The sequence below is a fragment of the Lepidothrix coronata genome, unplaced genomic scaffold (assembly GCF_001604755.1).
Source record: "Lepidothrix coronata isolate B3197 unplaced genomic scaffold, Lepidothrix_coronata-1.0 Scaffold11, whole genome shotgun sequence".
Lineage (NCBI taxonomy): Eukaryota > Metazoa > Chordata > Aves > Passeriformes > Pipridae > Lepidothrix > Lepidothrix coronata.
In genome coordinates this window covers 6,775,068-6,800,482 of record NW_016690191.1, presented here as the reverse complement: position 1 = coordinate 6,800,482, position 25,415 = coordinate 6,775,068, and the positions used below count along the sequence as shown (strand labels likewise).

General features: G+C 40.3%; 1 protein-coding gene across 2 annotated transcripts in view; it reads right to left on the bottom strand.

Moving 5' to 3' along the window:
- The window catches only part of BNC1 (basonuclin 1), a 75,134-nt gene that overhangs the window by 43,218 nt on the left and 6,501 nt on the right, over positions 1 to 25,415 (bottom strand). The window contains exon 2 of one of the 2 annotated variants that reach the window (XM_017805122.1): positions 14,383 to 14,445. The exons of the other annotated variant lie outside the window; for it this stretch is intronic. Coding sequence (XP_017660611.1) covers positions 14,383 to 14,445 — 63 coding nt within the window. The remainder of the gene's footprint in view (positions 1 to 14,382; positions 14,446 to 25,415) is intronic. 2 annotated transcript variants of the gene reach the window in all.

Genomic DNA, 25,415 nt, shown 5'->3' with positions numbered 1-25,415 from the left:
CTGAACATCTACTTTTTCTACTAGTAAGGGGACAAATCATGTGCTGTCATTAAGTCCAATGAAGTCAATTAAATTATCAGAGAAATACCGTTTAACTTATAGGAGTGAGCAAAGCAGTGGCATTTGCTCACTTTCATGTTATTTGCAGTAATAATACAGGGGACTTTCCCTTTAATTGCATGTTCAGAATAGAAAAGAAAGGGGAAAGCTTAGAGAGCAGTCATGAGGTGATTGGATTAAGAAACAAACCCCAGCACTACTAAGTAGTAGGGTAATTCTTCAGTCAAATGTTATTAGAACAATTAATACAGTCCCTGCACTGCAAACTAATCCAGAGATTTCAGTTTCCTCGTTAAGATTTTTTAAAAAGTTGGTATGTTTGCATGTTGCATGCAAGACCAATTTAGTAAAAAAATCTTTTATAGCTTTACAGAAATCGCACATTAATAGCTAGATTTTGCTCCTAGATCATATAAGCAAATGGTGTCTCCAGACATTTCCATCAGAGTTTCACTGTCCTCCAAGTTTTCTGATCACCCAAGGGGAGCGACAGCGGACTCCGCTCGCTGAGGCTGTGCAGTTGTCTGCCCCCTGGCTCTGCTCCTCTGGCACTCACTGCCAAGGCCCTCCTCCCCACAATGTTCCTAATGTGTTCAGACACCCAGGATGCAGGGAGAGGCTGTGCATTCAGCATGAGGCATGACAGAAATGCCAGCTACAGTCACAAACTTGCCCTGACCAATTCTGTTTCCGATACAAATTGTGCGTCAAATTGGCAGGAAGCAGCTTCGTAGGGAATGGCAACAAGGGCAGCGGAATTTTATTTCTGAAGCAAATCCCTACTGTATTTCCTTCTGTCTTTGTCTAGAGCTCCAAGGCCAAAGTACTCACACAGTATGAAAGACAAACTCCAGTTTTTCTGCCTCAAAATCTAAGGAATGTGCTACGTGCTGCAAAACTGCAAGTGAGCTGAAACAGTGCGGGAGTCACTTCTCTGAAGACCCAGGCACCAATAATGTTTGGTTGCTAAAAAGACACCTCCTAATATGTAATATGTAACCCTCCCAAATGACAAAACATGCATACAATGTGACCCTGTCACCTACTTGGGACAGCACAAGTCTCCCCAAGCTTATACTTAACTGAAGATTCCCTTCTAGCTGAAGATTTGAAAGCGGGGGTTCCTTTCTCCTGTCTGAGACCCTCAACTACCACACACAGCAGATACCCTGCATCTGTTCAGACAGGCTGGCTGAACTCTGATAACTTCCTCCCACTGCAAAATTTTGTGGATCAGGCTCCCAGCAGCACTGGACATTACCAGTAGTTTGCTGAGCAGTGCAGGTACGTTCCCAGAGCTACTGCCTAGGAATCACTGCTATGGAGACTACTACACCTTCCAAATCTATACTCTGGCCACATTTTCAAGCTTCCCCTCCTCAAAGCAAAGACCAGAAGGATGCTAAATTCAAAATATGAGCTGAAATTTGGAGGTAATCAATAAATTTCAAAGATGTCCAAGGCACAAACTGATCTAGTTAGGTCTTAATGTGATCCACAGAAGGTGCTGGCAGAAGAAAAGAAATCCTGGCCCTAGAGGACATCCTTTTGCCCACAGATTTCAGAGGAAGGAACTGTGGTATTTATCTTCTATCCTAGTTCTGAAATTCATCTGCCATGCACTTTTGAGCACATCACCTAAAATTTCCATCCTTTCTTCTCATATTCAAGATAAACAATGTTATCTATCGATTGGCCCACCCATAAGGTTGAATTTATTTTTTGTGAAGAAGTTGAGATCCTTCGGTGTAAGGTGCTGTACAGGTGAGAACTATTACTAATCTATTCTTGTAATAACTCCATGACATCCCAAGGAATCCAACAGTAAAGCTTTCCCACTAAACACAAAAACAGCTTTACAAGAAGTAAAAATTAAAATAATAAAATAAAATACTGAACATTCGGGAGAATTAAATAAGAGACCAGCTTGTAGTTTTCATGTGCAGTCATCTGAGTCAGCTCTCCAAGGAGTGCCAAGGGCTAAATTCATCCCTGAGCTATGCTGGCTTCTGCCAATGTAAACCAGGACACGCGGCCTCTGCCAGCAAAGCAGGGAGAGGCTGCGGCAGTGGAAAGCACCCACCACCTTCCTCTCTGTTGGGGGTCTAAATGCAGCAGCAGCACTAAGAGAGAGCAGCCTGGCCAGGGCAGGTTCACAGCTGTGACACCCCGAGGTGCCCTGGTGCACGTGGGAGCATCTTCTACACTGGGCTCTGTAACAGAGGTTAAGCAGATTTCACAGCAGTGTTTGGCAGAGCCTGCTGCAATGAGGAGTAATGGTGACCAAACCTCTTAGCAAGCCAAGGCAGAGTGCGCTTATAGTGGAAGGGTCCTGACACAAAGAGGAGTATAAACCTTTGGCAGGGATGGGATTTCGTCCACCTTCAGATTTTTCTGTATCAGTGGACAAGTTTGCCGGTCTGTGTTGCATAACACAACTTAATGTACAGTCAGATTGAGCCTGTGATTTAACTGGGAAACAGCTGTGTGACTCAGATGTTTTAAGGGGAGGGTAGAATACTGTGTACAGAAAACTGTCCTCATTCTACCATGAACAAAGAGTGGCAAAAACACAGGCACCTCCACTGTGCCAGCTGTATTGCTGCAGTGTAGCAGTCCTCACTTGGCAAGATATAAAAAAGAAGATTAACAAGTATAATAGCATTTTACTGTACTCTTTAGAGTGAAAAATCATTTGTATGTTACCACTACTGATGGTCCAAAACCACAATGCTGAAACTAAATAGGGAATACAGATCTGAACCTTCATCCAAACCCCACCCTCTGGGTTCAGTACTTTGTTAGATCCAAGACTGGAAGGTACCTATTTTCTGTCTTCTGGGAGGCTGGTGTTTTGCAAGGCCCCAAATTCATACACTTCACAGCTGAAAATCTTGGGAGAATCTCAATTTTGATTGCCACAAACCAGACTTGCCAACCTAACTGGTAACCCCCAAACTAAGCCTCAACCCAAAGCATGCACCACTGCCCAGTCTCTCCCAGGCTGGAGCTCTGACAGCAGATGAGGCCAGCAGCCGCCCAGGTACACCACTGCATTACGAGGACGGCTCCAAGTATAATCCAGAGGAATACACAAAGATTTGGCTTTATGTAAAGGCTAAGTTGTGACTGAGTGTCTCATCTTGGTCCCCGTTGGAGCGGAGCCCAAAACCACCACACGCTTTGGCACTGTTTGTTGTACTTGGCAATGTTCGCTCAAGCGAGGTGGGTGCATTGGCAGCACTTGTGAGGAACCCCTCCTCTTTAATTGGTGGGAATGTACCTGTGAGGCTGAGCTGTGTTTGGTAAGGCTAAGTGTTCCCGCAAGGGAAAACGACTCGAGACAATGCAGTTGGTGTTTAGAGTAACAAGACAGAGGATGACTGAGGCACTCTTTCATGTTACCTGGAGGGCCCTGTTAAGCTCTCTTACTGCTTTCTGTTGTTTCACCACGAAACTGTGTCCCTTGCTTTAGTTAAAGGGAAAGCTGATGAAATAGTTAGACAGCCCAAAAGAGTTTTTTTCCCAGTAATTGAGAGAAACCTGGACTACATCTAGCTTCAGTCACTATTTTGTTCCATGTCAGAGGCTAAAAACCCAACAATAATAGTATTTTTTGCAATGAATTATCTAAAGGAAAGAAATTAAAAGCTACAACTGCTTGTCTCCTTAATTTATTAAAATAACTTCTCACAGACTGGAAGATCACGTGAAAATTAAACTTTGTTCTACTTACAGGCTGCCTAGTGATTTGTTTTGGGTTTTTTATGTACCAAGAGTTGGGGACAATCATACATTTTCTAAATCTAAGCATACATTTCATGCATTGACTCGAGAACTATTAATTCTAGAAGCACTGAATATAAGGAATTTAAACTGTGTTGCAATTTTAACATTAGTAGGAGTGTTTTCTCTGAGCCTTTGCATCAGATGACAGAAGACTGTATATCACTTCCTGCACAAAATGAAACATGTTCAGAAGTAAGTGACCTCTACTGTCTGAGCTAATGGAGTCTCAGGTACCTCAAGACTGAAATTATTACAAACAGATAGCTGAAAAATCATGTCTCATATTCTATTCAGTAGAGGGCAGCGGCAGATAAAACCCATGCACACCTATTAACCTGATGAAAGTCCTGTCTCCTGCCATGAATCTCATGGCAGCAAACACACCGGGAAGACAAGGAAGACAGACACAAGAATGGTGGATTCAGTGCCTTTGGTCACAGTCCTCACTCACTCTCTCCCATCTTCCCTCCTACTCTCATCCCTCCACACTTCTTTTTTCCTTCTGCCATGGATGTTATCATCAAGGCTGAATGCCTTCTACAAGGTATTCCCCCTGAAAAGCCGTCAGGAAATAAAAATGCTCAGAACCTTATGGGATCAAGTTCTTAATGGCTCTAAATGAGAGTAAAATAAACACATGCACATGTGCATGCATGCACACACACACCCAGCACCTATTTGTCAGACCTTTTTACCAGACAAGGAGAACACAAGCTGGAAAAAGACTGTTGCCTAGTGGCAAAGGCACTCAAGAGTTATGGGGGTGTAAGTTTTAGTTCAGTCCCTGCACTTAGCAAATTGAATTGATTAATTCATTGTTATGGTTAGAATTAAATATAAGTGCCAAGAAATACAGCAAGAACATTACATTTTGCTCCATTACCTCACAATTACACATGCAGTGTCACTTCACAAACACTCATCTCTCAACCCGTGCAACTAAGTAGGAAAAAGAAGGATATCTACATTGTTAATAGGCTGTAGTGTTGTACATCCACATTTAGGAACATGAGTAAATATGAACAACTGTATATATAATTTCCTGATCTAAAATACCTCATCTTGGCAATCTTAAAGCATAGAAGAAAAGAAGGAAAACCCTGTTGAATAACAGAGAATCCAAGTGTGAGCATAAGACCAAAGAAATGGAGGCAGGGTTGGAACACTGCAAACAGGAATTCTGGAACAACTCTTACTGTATTTGTTTTCAGGAACAAACCTTGCAGCCCTACTTCTTTTATTGACAGGTAAGGGACAATTCTGCCACAATGGAGTGCATCTTTATGCCTTAATACAGTTATCTTCAAAGATAACTGAATGTAAGAAGCCTGGTGCTTGTATGTCTTTACATTCTTAGACAAGCTGCTAAATGGTGACAAGCAAGACATACAGATTCATTAAAAAAAATCCTCTGCATCTTAACTGGTGGGGGGAAAAAAGGCAATGACTACTACATGCACAGATTGCCATAAATGCAAGTTACTGCAACATTTCTAAAGATCAAACAGTTTTACCTGCCTGGCTGCAGAGTGGACAAGACAGGCAAGTGGCACATGGGTCTGACTGAGGAGTACTGTCCTTTAGGGCTTTGCCTCAGCACGCCTGCACCTGCATCCCCTCCTCGGCTCAGTCTGGTCTACAGCCTTTCCAGAGACCTATCTGCAACTGTCAGACTTTATAACTGCTGAATGACACTTCCTATCAGCAGCTACTTAATGAAAGAGGCTTCCCAAGAGAAGGATCAAATGTCAGCCAACTTTGTCCTTCTCCTTTTCTTCCAGAAAACCAGGCAGGTCCAAATGATGGCCTATTTAGCTGCCCCATCACAGGATTCTACCACAGCGCTTTAAACGTGGCCCAGTTTCATGGCTGGGCTTTTCCTCTTCAGCTGGAATGGATTTGCTGGGAGAAAGTGCACCAGCCTTTCCCCCCACCCACAGCACTGCTGAAGGCACTGCCTGTGTCTTGGCTCTCATGGAAAAGTCACAGCTAAGTAGCTCTGCCAGCCCACATCCGAATGATGGCTGCATCTAGCCCTGCTCTTCAGAGCTCCATCCTACAGCCTTCACCAACAGATTTCATCAATCAGGAATATGTTTGGGAAAAATCCCAAGTGTGTAATGACTTCTTAAAAAAAACATGCAGATTGTGCTTCACTCTCCAGTGAAGTACAACTTTATTCTGTTCTCATTTCAAGTATTCGATATTTTGAGCTACATTTAGCTGAAGAACTTCATTTGCATTGAGGAACAAACCTCATATTTACTATGTTAGATGATGCTATTCTGCTTACATATGTGTTTGTATATAAGCAATAATGTCATTCACTTTTTATCTCCAATAGACTCTAAATGAAAAAAAAATCATAAAATTAACAAATGCACACTGGTGCAATCCACCAAAACATACACTGAATTCAGGTACCTATAACAGCAGTAAGGAGATAAAAAGGCATTAAAACAACAGTGAACAGATAGAATTAAACATTTGGTTCTTAGTAAGGTATGACTGTCTTTGCCAAAGCACTGAAGAAGTTTCTTGTTAGCAAGTTGGCAAGATTTGAAGTATTATTTCCTGATTACGTTGATAGCTGGTATTCATTGCAATCACTTGAGGATATCTTAGTATCCTGTGCAATTTTAACTCCTCCATAAAAATATCTGGAAGAAAGCCTTGCAGGCTATCTAACATTGACTCAGCTACTTGGTGACCAGCTGCTTTGCTGTGGTAGCAGTAAACTGCAAAGTCCTGTACTTAGAGAACACTAAACACCAAACCTTTGTTAAGTACAGAAACAACACACTCAGCAACTATTTATTTGCTGCCTTGTCTCTCTGGGAAAAGCCCTGCAACTTTCTCATAGCCTGCCTAGCAAAAGCCCTGAATGGATTTCCTTCTACATGACACATGGGAACCTACTGCTTTCTCAGAAAGAGCCGTAATTTGTAGTCTTTGCCCAGGTTTGTACATCCAGCCATCGGGCTGGGGCTTGGCCATGGTCAGTATGCAAAGTGCTCCCACACACAACTAACCTCAGAGGGAAAACTCAGAGAATCCACTCGGTGCAGACTGCAGAGGCAAAGCACAGCTGTCTGCAGCTATCCAAATGTCTCAGGCTTGGTCATCTTGATCTTTTTAATGACCCTGCATATCAGCAGAATACAGGCATCTGTTCAAAAGAACCTCGCAGCTCCTGACAGAGCAGAGCACACATCAAAGACGGGTGGGTCAGATTCTGCCCTCGCTCGATGCATTAATTCAGAATAACTGAAATGAAATCAACAGAATTACTCGTCATTAACACCACAGTAACCAGGAACTAAGTTTGCACAGTTGTCTTTCCACTGTGACTTACACAAGAGTGCTAGTTTTTGTACTTCAAAATATCCATATGCTTTACAGCCTGAGGATTTTTCATTTGCCTTCGGCAAAATCAAGGGTAGATCCTAAAAAGGGCAGGAGACTGACTATATTTCTGTCAGAACTTTTGTCGCTGGCATTACTGAAATGGCAGCAAATGCAACAGATCTGTCACACATCTCAGGGTGCAAAGAGTTAATCTCCTTTCTTGCAGATCATCTGTATCAGTCCAGATGCTTGGTTGGGAGGAAATATAACCCAAGTGCCTGGACTAGTGCAGCAGACTAAAGACTAAAAATATTTTTATGTACCGTGCTTATAAAATATTCTATTTGCCAGTTATGTTTAGAACCTTCCTTTAAGGATTTTCTTTTCATGTTGAAAAAAAAAAAAATCCATACACTCCTTGTTAAAAAACACCTCTGCCTAAATGTCTGACCTCCATTGTGAAAACTGATCCTTTGCTGTTGGTCTGCATCTTTATTGTGCCCTCAAACTTACATGCTAAAATAAAATCAAGACAATAGAAATCACAGTAAAGTGCCACTTAAAGTCAATGTAAAGTTTATAATCCTTTGCAGTGCATTCTTCTATTATGCTGATGACAAGTTAATTTGGGTGATAAAATGGAAACAAAAAGCAAGGAAGTAATCCCGTTTTACAGAATATTATTCAAACAATAACAACTTCCTTCGCATAACACTTATTTCATTCCATCATTACTACTATTATTACTACTATCTTAAGCTATGGCAGATTGTGAAGGGTCAGAGATAATTTTTATCAATCAGCCTCCCTTTGTCTTTGGCAGGTTTAATCATGTCACTTGGAATGTAGCATGAGGGGCCTGATGAAATTGGAAAAGCATGTGAAGATAAAAATCACTCTCAGATGAATTCAGACACTTCCTGCCACTCTGCAGATGCCACAGTGCTGCAAGCCACCCTCCCAGGAGAGATGATTCACCTGGAAGGAGGGCCAGGCTCTGCCAGATGTGTAGGAGGCTGCCTGAGACCCACATGCTAACACTGTCTCAATTGTATGAAGCATATGCTTTCAGTCAAGGGTGAAAAATGCAGGCACCAGCACATGCCAAAAGTCTTTCAAGCATGGCCCACCAGTCAGCCTGAAGCTTAATGCACTGATCCATCGAGTCAGCAGATGTGTGTCACCACAGTACAAGTTGAAGCTGGTTAAAGCTATAAAAGAGTGAAGTGACCTAATCCAGACATTCAAATCTCACAAAGAAAACCATATTGTTGTCACTTTGGGGGCCTTAAGTGTGGGACTTCAAGCACAAACACTGAAAGGCTTCTTAGAGTAAAAAGGTATGTTGCTGCAAAAGCATAAATCCCAACCCTAAGCTACACTTGTACTGATTTCAAGTTGATCTGATAAAAGCATAGCACAGCTTTCCTTTTTAGTACTGCACATACAAAAAAGAACATCTGCAGAATTTTATTGCTAGAGCCATAAATGCTCCTTATCCGCTTGGTTTGAGGCAGAAGTCCAAAAATACCTTGATAGAAAGTTTATTTGCAGAGTACCACTACGTACTTGGTAGAGCCAGTGAGTTGTACAACATATTCTTTCACTCCTAGCAAAGTGCTGTCGGTGTCAGCTCCGAGTCCAGCAGTAGGAGCTGGCTCCATAATGCCTGGGAACTCCTCCCTCCTTTCCATTTAATAATCATTTAATGGATACAGTATTTCCCGACACACTCCAAGTCAAAGCAACACTTTACAACGAAAATATTCACCTTGTTCACATGCAGAACAATTTGTTTAAAGAAACCAGATCTCCTCAGCACTCAAAGATCAACCCAACACTGGACCTGTGCAAACCCACTTCACTGTCAACAGCAGTTGTTTCAAATAGCTTGTTCAGAGGTAGGTGATAAGATGTAGTTCTCACTGGGCAAACACAATCAGGCAGACAAAGATTTTTCTTGAAGTCTTTTCTGTCTATCACCTGCAATCCAGTCCACAGCGCTTTCTTAAGTATTCCTGCCTGTAATAGCCAGGTCTCTGGAAGAACACTGATGTTTCACAATGACCTCATTGTGCTTTGACATAGCTTTCCCGAGCTGTGGCCTGTGGCAAACACACACCTGCTCCACTAATGCCCAAGAGGCCAAAAAAAAAAAAAAAAGGCGACTTCAAACAATATTCAAGTTCAAACAACAAGCAGGGTTCTTCTGCCTAACAAAAAGTCCATCCTGCAATCCACTTCAGAAAAAATGATAGCTGGTCATTTAAAAGTTAACTCTTTTAGGAACCACCACAGATCAGAGTTAAGAAAACCCATGCCAGCTTAAGAGGGGAAAACATCCACTCTCCATCTGAAGTTCTGTCACGTCCCCCCTCCGTTTCTCCATTTCTAAGCCTTGACTATTACCATTGCTCGAGAATGGGGCTTTCCATAGCCCTAGATCAGGACTAAGCCAGTAACTGCACTAGGAATCAGATGTAAACACCATGAAAAGAAGGTCACAAGACCAAAATCTATGTAAGTACAGGATGAAAGGCAACAGAGATACCCGACACAGATGGCAGTGCCAGGAACAGAAGTAAAAAGCAAAAACGTGTGAAGGTAAGTACACACACACAAATACACACATACACTTGTGCCTCCTGTGTTGCTCCCATCCAGATAGTGAAGAATGTTTTAAATTATGTTGATAGAAAAGATTTTTAATTAATTGGGTTGGGTTTTGGGGTTTTTTTTTTCCAGCTCTCTCCTGATTTTTCCATTGCTCTGCTCACCTGTGAGTTATACTGGGCCAAAAAAGATTTCTGGCAACTGCCCCTATACCAAATACCTTTTGCATGTCAGCTATACAATACTTTGCATCATCCACAGTCTCCATTAGCAAATTTGCCCTTTCACCTCAATAGCACCCATCCGACATTTCCACAGCTTCAGAGGCTTTTCCTCCTTCACCAAAGCATGTTTGGGAATGGTTTCAGGGCAAATTCTTTGATTCTGGTGTTGGAGCATTAATGAGGAAAAAAAAATAAAATAGGAGAGAACAGTTAAATGTTTCAAGAGAAAATGAGCAAGACAAACTTAGCTATGATTTTTCACAACTCCTTCCCTCAAATCTTTAGTGAAAGAATTGCTGAATGCTACTTTCCCTGTCCAAAAAACTTTTCCTCCTTGGAGGAATAAACGATGTGCTGTGGCTCCTATGGAAGAGTAACTAGAGGCTAATAGAGGAATGGAAGTGAAGGGTCCCCAAGACATCCCCTGTGGTGCTTGAAGGTTTTGTCTTCGACTGCCACAGCAAGACTGGATTCTGCAGGAGTCAAAATAACAGTATCAATACTCATCCAAAATCCCAGAAGTGTAAACAGCAAAGGAAGCAAAAGATATGAGTGAAACACCAGAATACAAAGAAATAGCAGGTATCAAGTTGAGTTTTCTTATAGTCCAGTATAAAACATGGCTTTGCACTACCTAAATACCATTGAAAGCTCACATGATAGCATTTTTTTTCATTGTTTATATAAAACCATATATGCTGCCTCATATAAACGATATAAAACCATATCAAAAAATATAAACCCGTACATATTCATACAAAACCATAGGCTGCCTCAGTATCAGCAAGGGTAACATTAAATTAAGTTTTCAGTCATAAGATATTCATCATTTTTCTGCACTACATGCTGTAGAAGTATTCACTGTTCATTTCTTTTTTTGGGACTAATATGGGGAGAATAAACTACGAGCTCTTCAGGCTTTACTCCAAGTCACAGAATCACAGAACATGTCGAGATGGAGGGGACCCACAAGGATCATCAGGTCCAAGCGTGTGGACATGAGTGAACACAACAGTTGTACTGCTGTGACCCTGCTACCAGCTCATGTCCCTGAAGGAAATAAGAAATTCTGCAGAACAACAGAAGTGTATTGATTGAGGTAAGTTCATGCTTTTTTTGCAAAAATAACTGTTATTAAAGAGTTAAGCCACTGTATGTGTGGGCGAACTGCTTTCTGTAATTGCTATCTATCTACAGATCTCGAGAGAGATGTTGATCTTCTGAAATGAAGGGTGCAGACGCAAGTCTTTTTAAACCAATAAAAATACCAACATTTAAGTGGGGTTTTGGCCATAGATCCTTTGTATGCAAATCACTCAGATCAGATTGAAAATTAAAGACTTCTCTTTGGACAAAAACATTGTCATTTGAAGTTGGGAAAATACATGGCTGCCAACAGAAATCTAAACACTATTTGACAAAGTATTCCACTTTCCCATCAGTCTCATTGTATTATTTTTATACGGAACGCACATATAGTAATATGAAAAAATAACATGGCTGTCATTTCCTACTTCTTTGGAGTAAGCCATTCTGTAGCACTGTGTGTGTTATATCCATCACTGAAATCCTCTGGCTTTGCACTGTGAAAAACCTCTCTCCATCTATCAGAAAAAAAACCCAAAAAATTTCTAAAACTTGGCCCTCTCACATCCCAATGAAAACATGCTGATGTGTGTACACAAGTTCAGAATTATTTCAGATGGCTGCGAATTATCCTAAATAAATATTTTTAAGGGCCTGTCCTAGCTGTGGATGTCAAACACTATTTCTACATTGCAGTAGAATAACTATTTAGAAAGAGGTTAAAGACTGAAAACTAGACTTGGCTGCTGCCAGTGTTGGAACCTCTCTTAGTGCTCTGTTTTCCAGAGCTTTCCCTGTGTGGAGCACCTTATTCAATACAACTTTAGTGTAATACCTACACACCTTAACAGCTTACATTCAGTGTGACCACGCATTTTCCTTTGGGCTTGACCCTGCAGAACTTTTTCTTTAATGAGTAACCTCCTCTCACAAAAGGTGTATCATGGAGGTATGCACTTAAGTAGCAATAATACTTCTGAGGATGGAATTAGAGCTTGAGTGCCAAGCAAACAGCTGGTGGGCTTACTCCTGTAAAGTATCTCCTGGCCCACGGACTCCCCATGAATGTTGGCTCATGTCAAACCTGCACAGCAGTGCATGGGCAGAGTGCTGACTCACACCCTACGATTTCACAGAGCTCTGCAGACCTCTCTGCAGGTACCAGTTGAAGCCTGGAAGCAGTAAAGTCACATTTGCATTGAGTCTTCCTCCCAGGGTTTAAGCCAGGACAAAACTATGCAAGGGTAGCTATGCCACTTCCCCAAAGCAAATCAGCCCCAAACTGGTTCAGGCAGTGCCAAATATCAAGGAGCAGTATATTGGTATTCAAATTTAGATTTTATCTGTGTGTAACTGTGCAGAATTTTGTAACTTTGCTGTAAGTGGTCCTTCTACACGCCAGAACATAAAGTAGATTTGGCATCTTTGGATTATAGGTTGGTGCCTGCAGCTTGCAATTCCAGGGTTTGCTTTGAAGCTTCAGCTTTTTTCCCTTGCAGTGGTTTGACAATGGTCATGATTCAGCGTATTCAACCTGCTTAGGTTGAGATGGCTTTTCTTTATCATTTGGAACTGAAGAAAAATAAACAACAGGGACTTTTTCTAGCCCTTTCTGTCACATTAATGGACTGGTTAGATTTTACAGCCTTCAGAGTGTGTCCACTCTTTAGAGGACACAAACTAATTCCTGCTCCTTCCTTGCACCCCAAGAGGAGTGTTACAATCAGATATAAATATGTCTCATTTTTCATCCCACTAAAACTATGAAAGTAGACAGAAGATGGAGCAACACTTGTGCTTCCCAGGAATGTCAGACAGTATTCAAACAACACTCAGCAGAACCATCCTGAGGTGTATTTGCTCCATATTGTTCCCAGCACCAGACAGATCCCAAAATTAACTGTGATCCACTATTTCATTGAATCTCAACAGGAGGTCAGTGGGAGTTGTCAGGAACAGCCTACCTACATTTGTGAAAGGAAATATTTCCTTTTCTTAATATTTCTTATCTATCCTACCTGTAGACATAACATTTGTTACAGGTTGAATCAATTAATTAGGATATTTCTCTTAAAACCCATATTAACTCACTGACTGGAATCTACTAGTTTCCCAAACACTTTATGTGTTACTCTTTAGATTTAGTGGCTGTTACTCTTCAGACTTTCTATTCCTCCACAATGATCTAGCTGTGCTTTGTAGTTTCCTGACAATAATTTACTCCAAAAAGGGCACGCTCTCCCAAAGTGTAATTAATGACAACTTGATTTGTGTGCAACTAGTCTAGTACAGCCTATTGGATTTTTTCACTTCAAACAGTCACAACTGCAAAGATGAACATCCTGCAAGTTTCAGAAGGGACCATTTATGCTATTGCATTAATTCCTATGAATGAAGCTGTGAATTTAGTGGGTTGTTTTAGGGGAACCTTCTACACTTTTGAATGCTAGGGCTGCAGTTAGGCCTAATATATATTCTAGTGTTCCTAATATATTAGTGTTTCTAATAAATTATTTGCATTCTTATACACATACTGCTCCTACAAAATGTCAAAATTGCATTGCGGGCAACATAAAAATGTCCCTCTTCCTTAGAAATTCTCTTGTAACTAGAAGGAATCTGTGGGAGGAGACAATTCAGGGAGCAGTTAATGGTTTTGGAGCTTTTACTGTGGTCTTAGGGATCAGTGTTTCAGTTTGACTTGCATTTCACTTAAGCCTTTGCAATGTCCTTCATGATCCAACTGCAAACCGAGTCCTCACAGCTATGCTGGTCCCACAGCCAGGCAAACTATCCCAGCTTTGATAGAAAAGTCATTTTTTCCTCACATACTAGGATGAGGCACAAGGTTTGAAGTCAAAGTATTATTAGAGAGATGCCAAAATTGACTTCACTCCCTCCTGAATGCCGACCCTCCAGGTACATTCAGCAACTGCTATAACTAAATGCAACTGGCCATAGTTGGCACGCCCTGACACTACATTTGTTCAAACAGATATTCCACGGAGACTGATGCCAGAACACACGCATGTTCCAACAGGGAAGGCTGGGAAACATCAGGTTGTGACAGCTGGCTTTAAAATAAAAACTGTCCAATGAAATATATGAAAACATAAACAAGAGGACTCTTGTTAGCCCAGGGAATTCAGTAATTTTCTCAAGGCTAGTTTTAACTTTGCTATGTTTATCAAATTTATAACTTTAAAGCATACATAGTTCCACCTACTTATAAAGTGAACAACTGAGTACAATTGAGGAGTACCTTCTGTGCAGAGAAATAGAAGATAGCATCTCTCAGCTTCCCCATTACTTTAATCACTATAACCTGCAGAAAGCAAGTAAAGAGGTCATCAAAATGCTGTGCCAGTGCATTGCGTTCATGTCATAAATCCAGAATCGGGAACTTCAAGGTCAAAGTGCTGTATTTCTGCTTTTCTCACAGGTATCTCCTTGCACAAACCAAAGAAAGTACAAGACATGCAGTCATTCACAGTTCTAGAACTACAAGACAGAAATTTAATGAAGAGCTGCAATTTCTAGAAATAATTCACCTGCAGATAACCTAGAGAGAGTGCAACTGCTCATGTGATGCAGAAGGATCCACAAGTCCAGTTGCTTTCACTCTGGAAATCTTTTCTATTCACTAATAAGAAAAAGAATAAGAAAAAGTCAGCTTGCTTGAAAGCTCCTACCAGTGCAATCAACTGCAGTTGGGAATCCCATCACACTCCTACAGACCTCTTCAGGAACAAAAAAGGGCTCAGTCAGGTCTCCAGTTTTCCAAGGATCTCATTTCAGCCTGTGACATGAATCAGGTCTTTCCAGGGAATACCTACACACCACTCTTCATTTTGCAGTACCTTCCCTGCTATTTAGTAATTAAAAGTAATGCTCTAATTTCTATTAGATAACAAAATTATTTTAAATTTTTCTCTTGAACCTAATCTTTTCTGTGCACCTTGTGAACGATGGAGTGCTACAAAAATCCCCAAACGGGCTCTTCCCCTGGGGTGTAAAAGACCAAAGGAAAAAACCCACTAAATATGCTTACATCTTAGAATAAAGAATTACAGCAAAAGGACACTCTTAGGCTTAAGCAGTACAGTAGATTCAAGGAATAAAATTATATAAATTACAGTTGTTTTGTGATTATTTCTGTCTAAAGGTGGAGCTCCTCTATAAAGGAGAGTGATCATTAAAGGAAGAACTGGGAGACAACTCTGCATAATTATTTTTTTCCTGTCTTATAAGTCCCTTTAGTCCTCATTTTTCCAGTCATGGAATGTCTATTTAATAATTTTTTTTATGTGGCATGCAAGAGTGCTTGATCTTGCCTTACAGCATCATTCTAAATGAACCACCCAGCACTATTTGATTCTTCACCTTTAACAATAAACATATGCATCTCAGACTTTTTCAGCCTACAGAAAAGCTTATTACACAGTATCCTGCTAAACTTGATCCAGAGAAGTAGATAAAAGTCATTACCTCCTGTCTGTCCCATTCCAGTTATCCCTATTTCCCTGCTGTCATCTCCTCCACTTACATTCTGAAAATATAAATATCTAATTTAGGAAGGTTATTATATAATTTTTTTTGGTACATACAAGGGAATCTTGAGAGAAAACTTTACCAGGAATCTAAAAGGAAAACCTATTGCTTGTGAGTTTTGATAAGGTTAAGTCACACGAACTGTCAGCTTGAAGCATATAAATGGTTTATATCTTTGGAAGGAAAAAACCCACTATGTCCTAGCTAACAATTTATTAAATTAATTGATCCAAAACGATGAGCTTTCTATTAAATGTTAAAATTTCTTCTAATATGTATCTTATTAGATTGCAAGCTCTGGTCTGTATACACAGACAAGTATTATACCTGTATCCTGTCAATACAATGACAGTCTACTGGAAAAGTTATAGGCTATGGTTAGAAGTGAAAAGAATGTCTTCCCAGAGAAAAATGCAGCTGCAACTGTGCATGTACGAGGGGTATGAACAAGGCAAATGGTCGGGTTTGGTTTATCCACTTAATAGGCTGGAGGGCAAATGTTTTCTGTTTGGTCTGAGCCCACAACAGCTACTGTTTTCCCTGGAAAAGTGAGCAGCTCTGGATCTGCTGCAGCAGGGACTCAGGCAGGCTGGGGCTGAGCTGCTCTTCTCTTCTGGGTCCTTTAGTTCCATGGAAAGGCACACAGCAGTGGATGGATGCAGTATTCCCCCAGGAATACTGCAGGCCACAGGAAGCCCTGTGTGAGGCTCCCAGGTGGTGGGAGAGCTGCCTACAGATCCCCCTTTGCATCTGCAAAAGACAGAGTCCATGTCCAAAAAGCCTTCTCTGCAGTAAATCAGTTCCTGATTTACATCAATACAGCTTTGATGACAATAGAGATACCTCGGCTTCAAAACGGAGTGCTTTGACAGAAGACCTTTACTAGAAGTAGTAAGATAGATTTTACATTTTATGTTGCTACTGTACAGTGCATTCACTAAACAGCACATTTAGAAAACCTAGTTCAAGAATAGTTTTAACTTTGAAATAGTACCAATTACACTTTACATTGCAAAAATGCAATTACTAGAGGTCTGTTGCTACAAACTGCAAACTTCCTTTTCGACAGCATTTGTTAATGTATATTTTACAATAACCAATATTTATATAAATATTTTAAATTAAATCAGACATCATACAGTCCTTACATTTTATGCTTTGAACTGCAAAACCATGGCATGGTTTTGTCATTGTTACAGCAGAGCCAGTCTGGTATTTCAGATCAAACATGGTATGTAGTCCAGATGTGTTAGCTGTCACTCTGTGAGTAAACACTTCTGATGGACAGTGTGTTAACAACAGATTATTACTCATGATGTTGCATGATGGTTACAAAAAGTTAGCCTGAGTGTCAGAGATAACACCAGTGAGAACTGCTGGTGGAAGTGATGCAGACTGGTATGTTTACAGTGATTTCTGTCATGTGCCTCCCCCATTTACTCTTCAAGGGAGAATCAAATAAGATTTGAACACCTCCCCATACAGACCGTGGTGGAAGCACGGAGCCATTTGATCTGAGGGGCAGGACTCATACTAAATATTAAATTCATAATTGTGCAGTTAAACCATTAAATACGTGCAGGTTTGCCTGAAGTGCTAAGCACATTAATTTACATTGTCATTTAGGTGCCCTTTTAAGAGGATACTTGTGAGGTGTCTTAGATTAACAGATGTTAAATGACAAAATGTTTATCAGTCCATACAACAAAGGCAGTACAAGAAATAGTATCTGCAATTTAAGTCTCTCTTTGCACAAGGAGACCTCACTCCGGGCCAGAAGAGACTCTTTCAAGACAGGGTCACCATTTATCTGCTATAAACATTCAACCATCAGTTTCCCTTCTGTCACAGGGAGAAGGGGAATCAACTGCTAACAAGGTACTGTGCCTTTGTATCCCTGGCACACCTCTAGAAAAACAGGATGGAGGGATAAGGCATGGCACGCAGATCTGCAAATTCCAGTAATCGTGCAGTGGGCACCTTCTGTTGTGCATGTACAGACCAAACAAAACCGGCTCTGTTAGACCTGTGCTTGCTTCATGTGAGGTCAAGCCTGGTTGTGCCTGCACTTTGCTCCTCCAACTGGAAGCAGGGGCAGCAGAAGCTTTGCTGGCAGTGGCAAAGGTTTATAAAAAGTGACAGAAGTGCCAAGGCAAAGGTCAGTAGTCCTGGCTAGGTGTGAAAGGCCCATTTTCTCTAGTCTGGTTAGACCTGAGTTAACTGAGAACTATTAGCAGAGATCCCTAGGCTGCCCTCATGGTCATGACTTCTGGCTGCTGAGCTGAATACAAGCAATTCCAAAATACTTTTTCCCCCCCACACACTTGTTAAGATATGACTGTTTTGATACTCTGCTCCACTTGTCACTCCTGACAACTGACAATAACAAGCAGTATCTCATGTGCAATTATGTGGCTGCCAAAGACTTGGAGTCCCAAGGCTAGATGTGTTACACCACAGAGAATTACAGGTGATTATATAAAGAATTGCACATTCATAAGCTAACAAGTATCATGAGACATGCACGAGAAGATGACACCAGTCTATTTTCCTCACCCTTATCTGTCACTATGCAATGTAAAATCTGACTGGCAGGATTCAGCATCCTTGGGACCACCCAGCAGCTCAGGCTACTTGGGTCTGATGTAAGATCACAATCCAAATTCTTACAGAACATTTTTATTTTTCTTAAATTCAACAACTCACAGAAAAGATAAGGCTGTGTATGAAAAGCGGTTAAGGAAGATGCCCCCCCTTTTTTTTTACTGAAGAGATGTTTCCTAGAACAAAATGGGACTTGGAAATTTCAAGCCACTTTCAGTATTATCGTACACAAAACAAAAAAACATAAACGTACCCAGCTATTCCATCTGAGAAAACACAAACTCCCTAAACGTTACAAACACACAGTTTCAAAATTTATTATGCCACTGTATCACCTCAGGCTAATCCTCACAATATCACTGCCTCTAATTGAACCACACTGATTTATGCCAACTGTAGAGATAGTTAGTCCATCCTCAATGCCACAAATTATAATTCTTAGATTTTTCCAAAATAGTTGCAGATCTAGAAAACTGCAGGAAGCATAAAGTCCACTGACTAGCATACTAGGGATTAATTTTATTCTTCAAAATTGCAGCAATGTATGCTTCTGGTTATGGAGGTGTGCCAGCAGTGCTACAATTAGGGTTGTGCTGTCACTTCAATTATAAACCCAATTTTTTGAGGGTTTACTAAAACTCCAGATTAAAAAGAAAAGCTTGCTGCAGGCTGAAATGTTTTGTACAAGATCTCAGCCAGGGGATAACTTGTTTCCAACACTCTGAAAAAAAATAATCAGGTGCTTCAAATGTTAGAATTTAAATGTGTTTGAAGAGAAAAAACATTAAAAAAAAATTTAGTTATGAATTCTCAGTGCAAAGCAAGTTGCTTCCTGGTTCCTATCAGAAAGGCTATGCAAAAACATGGCTGCAGATTATGCAAGTAGAGAAGAGGAATAAGGATGACAAAATCCCAAATGTTTGGGTGCTTGGTGTTGGGTTTTTTTTATTTTTTAACAAGCAACAAGCAATTTGACAACTGGGATTGGCCAAATCAAATGAAGAGACAGCAACCTACACAATCGTAAGGATGGAGGAACAAACCACCCTTTCTAGAAGTGAAAAGTAGGGCAAAGACCACAAGGACAACATAGCTTTTCCTTCACTTGAGTGAGGGGTGAGCCAGAGGTGTGACACTTTTCACATGTGCACACTGTGTTCCATGGTGTTGACAGCGAGTGTCAACACACCTCAGACAAAGCTTAAACCAAAAATAATATAATGGAAGATGTACAAAGCTGAGTGTGGGCTGCAAAACTGAAGTGAGCAGGCAGTTTTATACTGCCATGATTATCTTGCCATGAGTATCTGAAAACAGTGCATCTAAATACATCCCAGCTAAATTTGCATCCTCACTCCTGGCTGGAGTGTGGGCACACTGTCCAAGGCTGAAGACCATTAGTTACACAGAGAAATGGTATCACACACTGCACAGTCGTGGTTTCTCCATTCTGCTTTACTCTCTTCTACAAACACTTCTTACAGAGAAGGGATATCTTTTGCCCTGAAAATTTATTCCTTGATCTCTCATGCTGGCAGGCTGGTGACACTGACACCTCTTTGCTATTGAAAGTACTATAAAACATATCCATGCAATACAAACAGACCCTTGTTTCTGCATCTCTTGCAGTTTAGAAAATTCCAGGTCCCACACATTCATTTTTGCCAAATTGGCAGTTGCTAGGAAGCAAAAGAAAAATGCTGGCAATGGTTCTGTGAGACTGGGGAACATGCAGGCAGTTTTCCTGCAGCACAGGAAGCAGACAGGAATTTTCAAGTGACTTTCCAGGCCAGAGACATCCAGGGATGTCTACTAATAAGGAAACCAAAGTAACTTCGAGGGGATGATGGGGATGGGCTAAACATCATAATGATACAGATTTTGTAATGAATTTAAATTGGACACCTTGATTTACTTACCTACTGTAGCTGAAGTGACTACAGAGGCAGCACAGTTAGTTAAACACTGATAAATTTACAGAGATAAATTGCAACTTTTCGACTAAAGACTCTCAATATATGAGAAACAGTTTAAAAACTGCTCAGAAAATAAACTAATGCTACACTGCTGCCACACTTTAGCAGTACTTTCTCTTCTTACAGAGAGGGAAACGGCACCAAGCAGAGCCTTTCAGAAACCTGCAAGGTTAAAGGTATACCAATAAATGGAGAGGTCAAAAGCCTATTTTTACAGAGCACCAAGCCTAGCTATTTATTGCTTTGTACTTTTGGGAGAGGGGGTTGTAAAAAAAAATTCTCATACCAAGACACAAGATCAAACAACTGTATTGACTGCTGTTTTCTGAAATATTCTTTTCATACAACAATGAAAAATTGCATGGGCAACTGCACTGGGGAGCAAGTGAAGTGCAACAGGATTTTGCCCACTAAAGCCAAGAGCAGTGTATCACAGAGGGGGATTCTTGTAACATAAAATATACAACTTAAACATAGAAAAAATTATTTTAAGTTCCCATTATATATGCAGTACACAATGTACTTTGATCACACCATACAGTAATTGATTATACTCAGCCCTCTACCAGCAGGAGCCTTCATTCCAGCTGCCTGATTTTTGCAAGAAGGTCCATCAGGGCTCTCAAAGGCAACCACAAGTTTCACACTCTGCAACAGCTGAGATTTTGCTCAGGGTGTTTAAGGATCTGCAGAATTATTTTTCCCCTCTCTCCACTTCCTCCATGGTGCTCATTTATAGTAAAATAGGGAAAATGCTGTTGGCAAGAAGATATAAGAATGATTTCCTTCTCTTGCTACTTTGATGATTCCCCTTAGGGGACACAGAACAAAGAAAATCAACACTGGCGGTAGCGGGAAAGATCCAAAAGTCTCTTTTAGGGCAAAGGACACAGGTTGTGAAACAGCTCTTGTTCTGCATCTATTCAATACAATTCAGTTGTAAACTCCACGTACCTCACTACAGCTCCTTCCTTGTCACTGCAGTGCCTGATGCCTCATGCAACAGGGCACCACACAACCTCTGCTTCTGACAGCAAACACGCACACACAAAAAGAGTAATTCCCCCACTCCCCCAATAAATGGAGAGTTAACTACAGAAGAAAATTAGGGGAATTTTCTTCCTTAAAGAAGTACCAATATTGTCTCAAATTCAGTGATGTTTGTAGAAATTCACCAAGAATTGCTGTCTCTAGTAAAACTTTAACATTTTAACTCTACAGACATGGAATATCTTTCTTAATCCAGGCTTAAGTTGGCAAACTAGTACAGGTTATTTTGCAAAAAAGCAGCAAATATCTGAAGTACACATTGTTTTCTTGTTAGTTCTTGACCAGAAGACACTGTCTAACACACAACACACGGCAAGTTGATTGGGGAAGCAGAGTGATTCGTGGAACCCCCCAGTCTCAGAGTTCTGTATTTGCCACACTTCAGGAAAACTAAAGCCTGGAAATCCAGGAAGGTTGCTTGCTGGACTTTCAGCTCCATGACCTGTATGCAGAAATACTGTACCACAGCTGACTTGTGAAACCTGGGATTATTTACTAGATACATTGTACAGCACAAGTCCCTTCCAAAAATAAAAGGAAAAATTGGTTGGGAACTGTCAGACTTGAGTACCAACACCACCAACACAATTCTCATTCAACTAGTTACATCAGGATAGGCCAGGCTGGGATGGAATATGCTGCACACAGTTCCTGATTCTTTTTGGTCCTCAGTGAGGTGCACTGGCATAATTTAAAGTAGGCCTCCATAAGGTCAGAAATGGATAAAATATTTCTTAGCCATTTTCAAAACCAAAGATGCCTGATCCAAGACTTTTCACAAGTTTTGAGAAGAACCAAAGCTGACTAAAAGGTTGATCGATACAACAGTGGTGACTAAGACACCCCACTTAATTTAGAGTGCTGTAAATGCAGAATGAATAATGTAACTGGGAAACTCATGCCCTCATGTCTGTTTGTGTGTGCACATATACACAAGCATGTTTACACACATCAAAAATGAGTCCAAGACAGGGCTACTTGACAAACAAAAGAATATTCATGTTTTGACAAAATACTACTTCGCTTTTACTGGCATGTAAGACCAGGCTGCACTAGGCATATTTTAGCAATAATGATCAAAGCACAGGCTTTCCCTGAAGATTAATGACTGGCTAAGAGGATAGTTTGAGGTCTGTTTACCCCAGCTGGTCCTTAATTCCCAGGAAAAGCATCTGCAAGGCTTATTATTGCTGTAAACTTAAGATGGAGGGAGGGGTTTATGCTGTTTCAAATGATATGTACAACGACTTTTTAGAGACTTAATGTCTTGTATATTAACCAGACTGCTTAACCCATCTCTTAAAGAACTATTCATCTTGAAAGTAAATAACTTCAAACTTCCGTAGCCGTGCATTCCATGTGAGCTCTGCAAACTCCTTTACAACCAATTCATTACCCCCCCACCCGCCTCTATGGCAAGTGAGGAAAGAGATACACAAGGATCATTTCACTCCTCATTGAAATACAGCTACATCTGGGTGGAGAATGAAAGCTATTTAACAGCACACAGCACTCCTACGTAATGTTTAGGACAGAAAGCAAAGAATATCATATTTACTTCAACCTGAAGAGGATTTAGCTACACAGAGAGCAACTGCTTGACTGAACAGAAGCTAATGTGTAGCACTCTTGGAAAATATGCATGTGGTTTGTCAGACAGATTGTGAATGTCTTATCCACACTCCTGAACAGCTACTCAAAGGAATAATTTCCCTGATTTAATGGAGGAACAGTTCCAGTTTGAGTAAGTAGCTTCCAACCTGAATCTTATTTATCACAGTGGTCACAAAAGTCATGGGTCACCAGAAGTTCCCAAAAGCCTGCAGTCAAGTTAGAAATCTTACTGCTTGAAATGTTATTCCTTAAAATATATAGAATTCTCAGTTACGAACTTGCATCTTAAAATACAAAAAAAATCCAAACGGCAAAGATAAAATGCTAAGCTTACATTCACATCAAATTCTGGATTATTAATAGTAACTGACCCAAGAAGGGTCTATAGATTTTAAGTTCTGGTAATGTGGCAACCGACTGACAGGTTAGATTCAAATCTTGAAGGTGTTTCATTTAATTGTATATACGTTAGCAATCATGTTTAGACTTGAGCTAGGCTATATACTATACTTTCCTGTATATTTTCCCACAGACATACTCTAAACAACAACAAAACAAGTTGTTTTTAGCATCATTATGAAAAAAAAAAACACAACAAAACTGGATGTTCCAAATTAAGCATGTGATTCAAACAGTCTCTTTACAGAGGATGAATAAACCCAACAGGATTAATTTATTAAGACTCCGATGATCGAAAGCCTATTCACAGCTAGCAAAAATATTCATGGTCTTGAATGGGATTTGCCTAAGAAAAACCCGTGTCCTAAAAATATTTTTCCTTTTCTTGCACAAATAAAGCTGTTTTGCTATGTAGAGCAAGATTCAGAAAAGTATGCAACAGTTTTGCAACCAAAAAACTCTTCTTTGCTTTCATCCTTCCAAATTTTCCACATCTATCACTGTTTTAAGACAGGTATAATAATTAAAACAGCCTCACTTTAGGTCTCTAGATTCTTCATTATCAGTTTGTAAGGTAGTGAGTAGGCTAAGTAAACAAAAACAACCCAATGGAAGATGATGTAACAACGTATTTCTAACTATTTATTCTCAGTACCTGAAATAAAGCTCTTAAAAATGCATCAAACTTCCTCAAGTGCGGTCTCACTTTGGAAAGGTGTGATTTTAGAAAGATCCAAAGACTTTTGGGAAACCAAATTTCAACATGTTTGAATTTATGCATGCCTTTAGATCCTTTCATATAATTAAAAGGGCCTTTCAAACTGTGAGCCCATGGGCTTTCTGTAGCTATTAAGAACAATCCTTCTCTCTGTGAAGACTTTTAGCTTGCTCCAACATATCTCCTAAATGAAGGCATCCATAAATGGAAAAGCAGCTGACCTCATTTTTGCAGGAAAGTGTGATGCAAACCAGCAGAGTAGCCTGGTTCTTAGACACCCATACCTATATTTATCAGGAAAATCCTCCCTGGACGTTGAGCAGGGCCACTGCCTGATCATGACAAGACACGAGTAACCAGCCCTAAGTATCTCATGCATTACCAGTCACACACAGCTGTGGAGGCACCAAAGGCAGCAGCAGAACTCCCCTGGCACATGCTCTCTCAGCTGTTTACTTTCCTGCACACAGCAGGGTGGCAGGATAGCAAAACTACAGCTTTTGTTTCTGAAAAATGCTGATTTTTGTTTTCATAAACATACCATGTTTATGAGAGATACTGGGTAGTTGACATTATATATTAGCACATCATTGTCTGATCTTACAACTCATCACTTTGTTCATTTCCTGGTTTATGCATATAGAATGAATCCATCTAGCTGCCTTTTTTTTTTTTTTTTTTTTTTTTAATTTGGCCTTGTATAGCTGAGCCATTTTCTCTGGCTTCAGATTCCCTCCAGATGTCCTGACTAGTCCAAATCTACATAATTTTGTGAAAGAATATCTATGATATTGTGATGCTCTTTTTTTGGGATTACTTTTTTTTTTTCCATTTTTACTACTGATTTTTTTTTTTAATAAAGTCTATTGGCTTTGTATTCCACTATTCCAGACTTCTTCATATGTATGAGCTCAGATGGTACTACATGAGAACACGAGAAGGCAAAAATAAGATTATACAGAGATCTCAACAATATAACTGAAATAAAATGACCTGGTAATCCAAACAAGATTCAGACAGCAAAGATATTGAGAAAGATAACCCACTGAGTAACACATATTTGATACCTAAGTCTTCACTGCCCTTCAGCTTCTATTGCATCAGGTGAATCACCTAGATCTGTATAAAGTTAATACAAAGTGATGCCAAGACAGACTCCAGCATACAAAGAAAGGTACAGGAAAAGCAGCAACTTCAGTGCTTTAAAGCAGGTTAGTGTGGGATCCCAATACAATTCAGGCTGCAGAACTGCTTAGGGAACATGATGTCAGCAACGTTTCAAAACAATCCTACCCTAAATTTCAGAAATTACTGCAGCTTTCTAAACACATTTGACAAAGCATCTCTAAAACCAGTAGTTTCACAGATGTTCCTGGATGTATA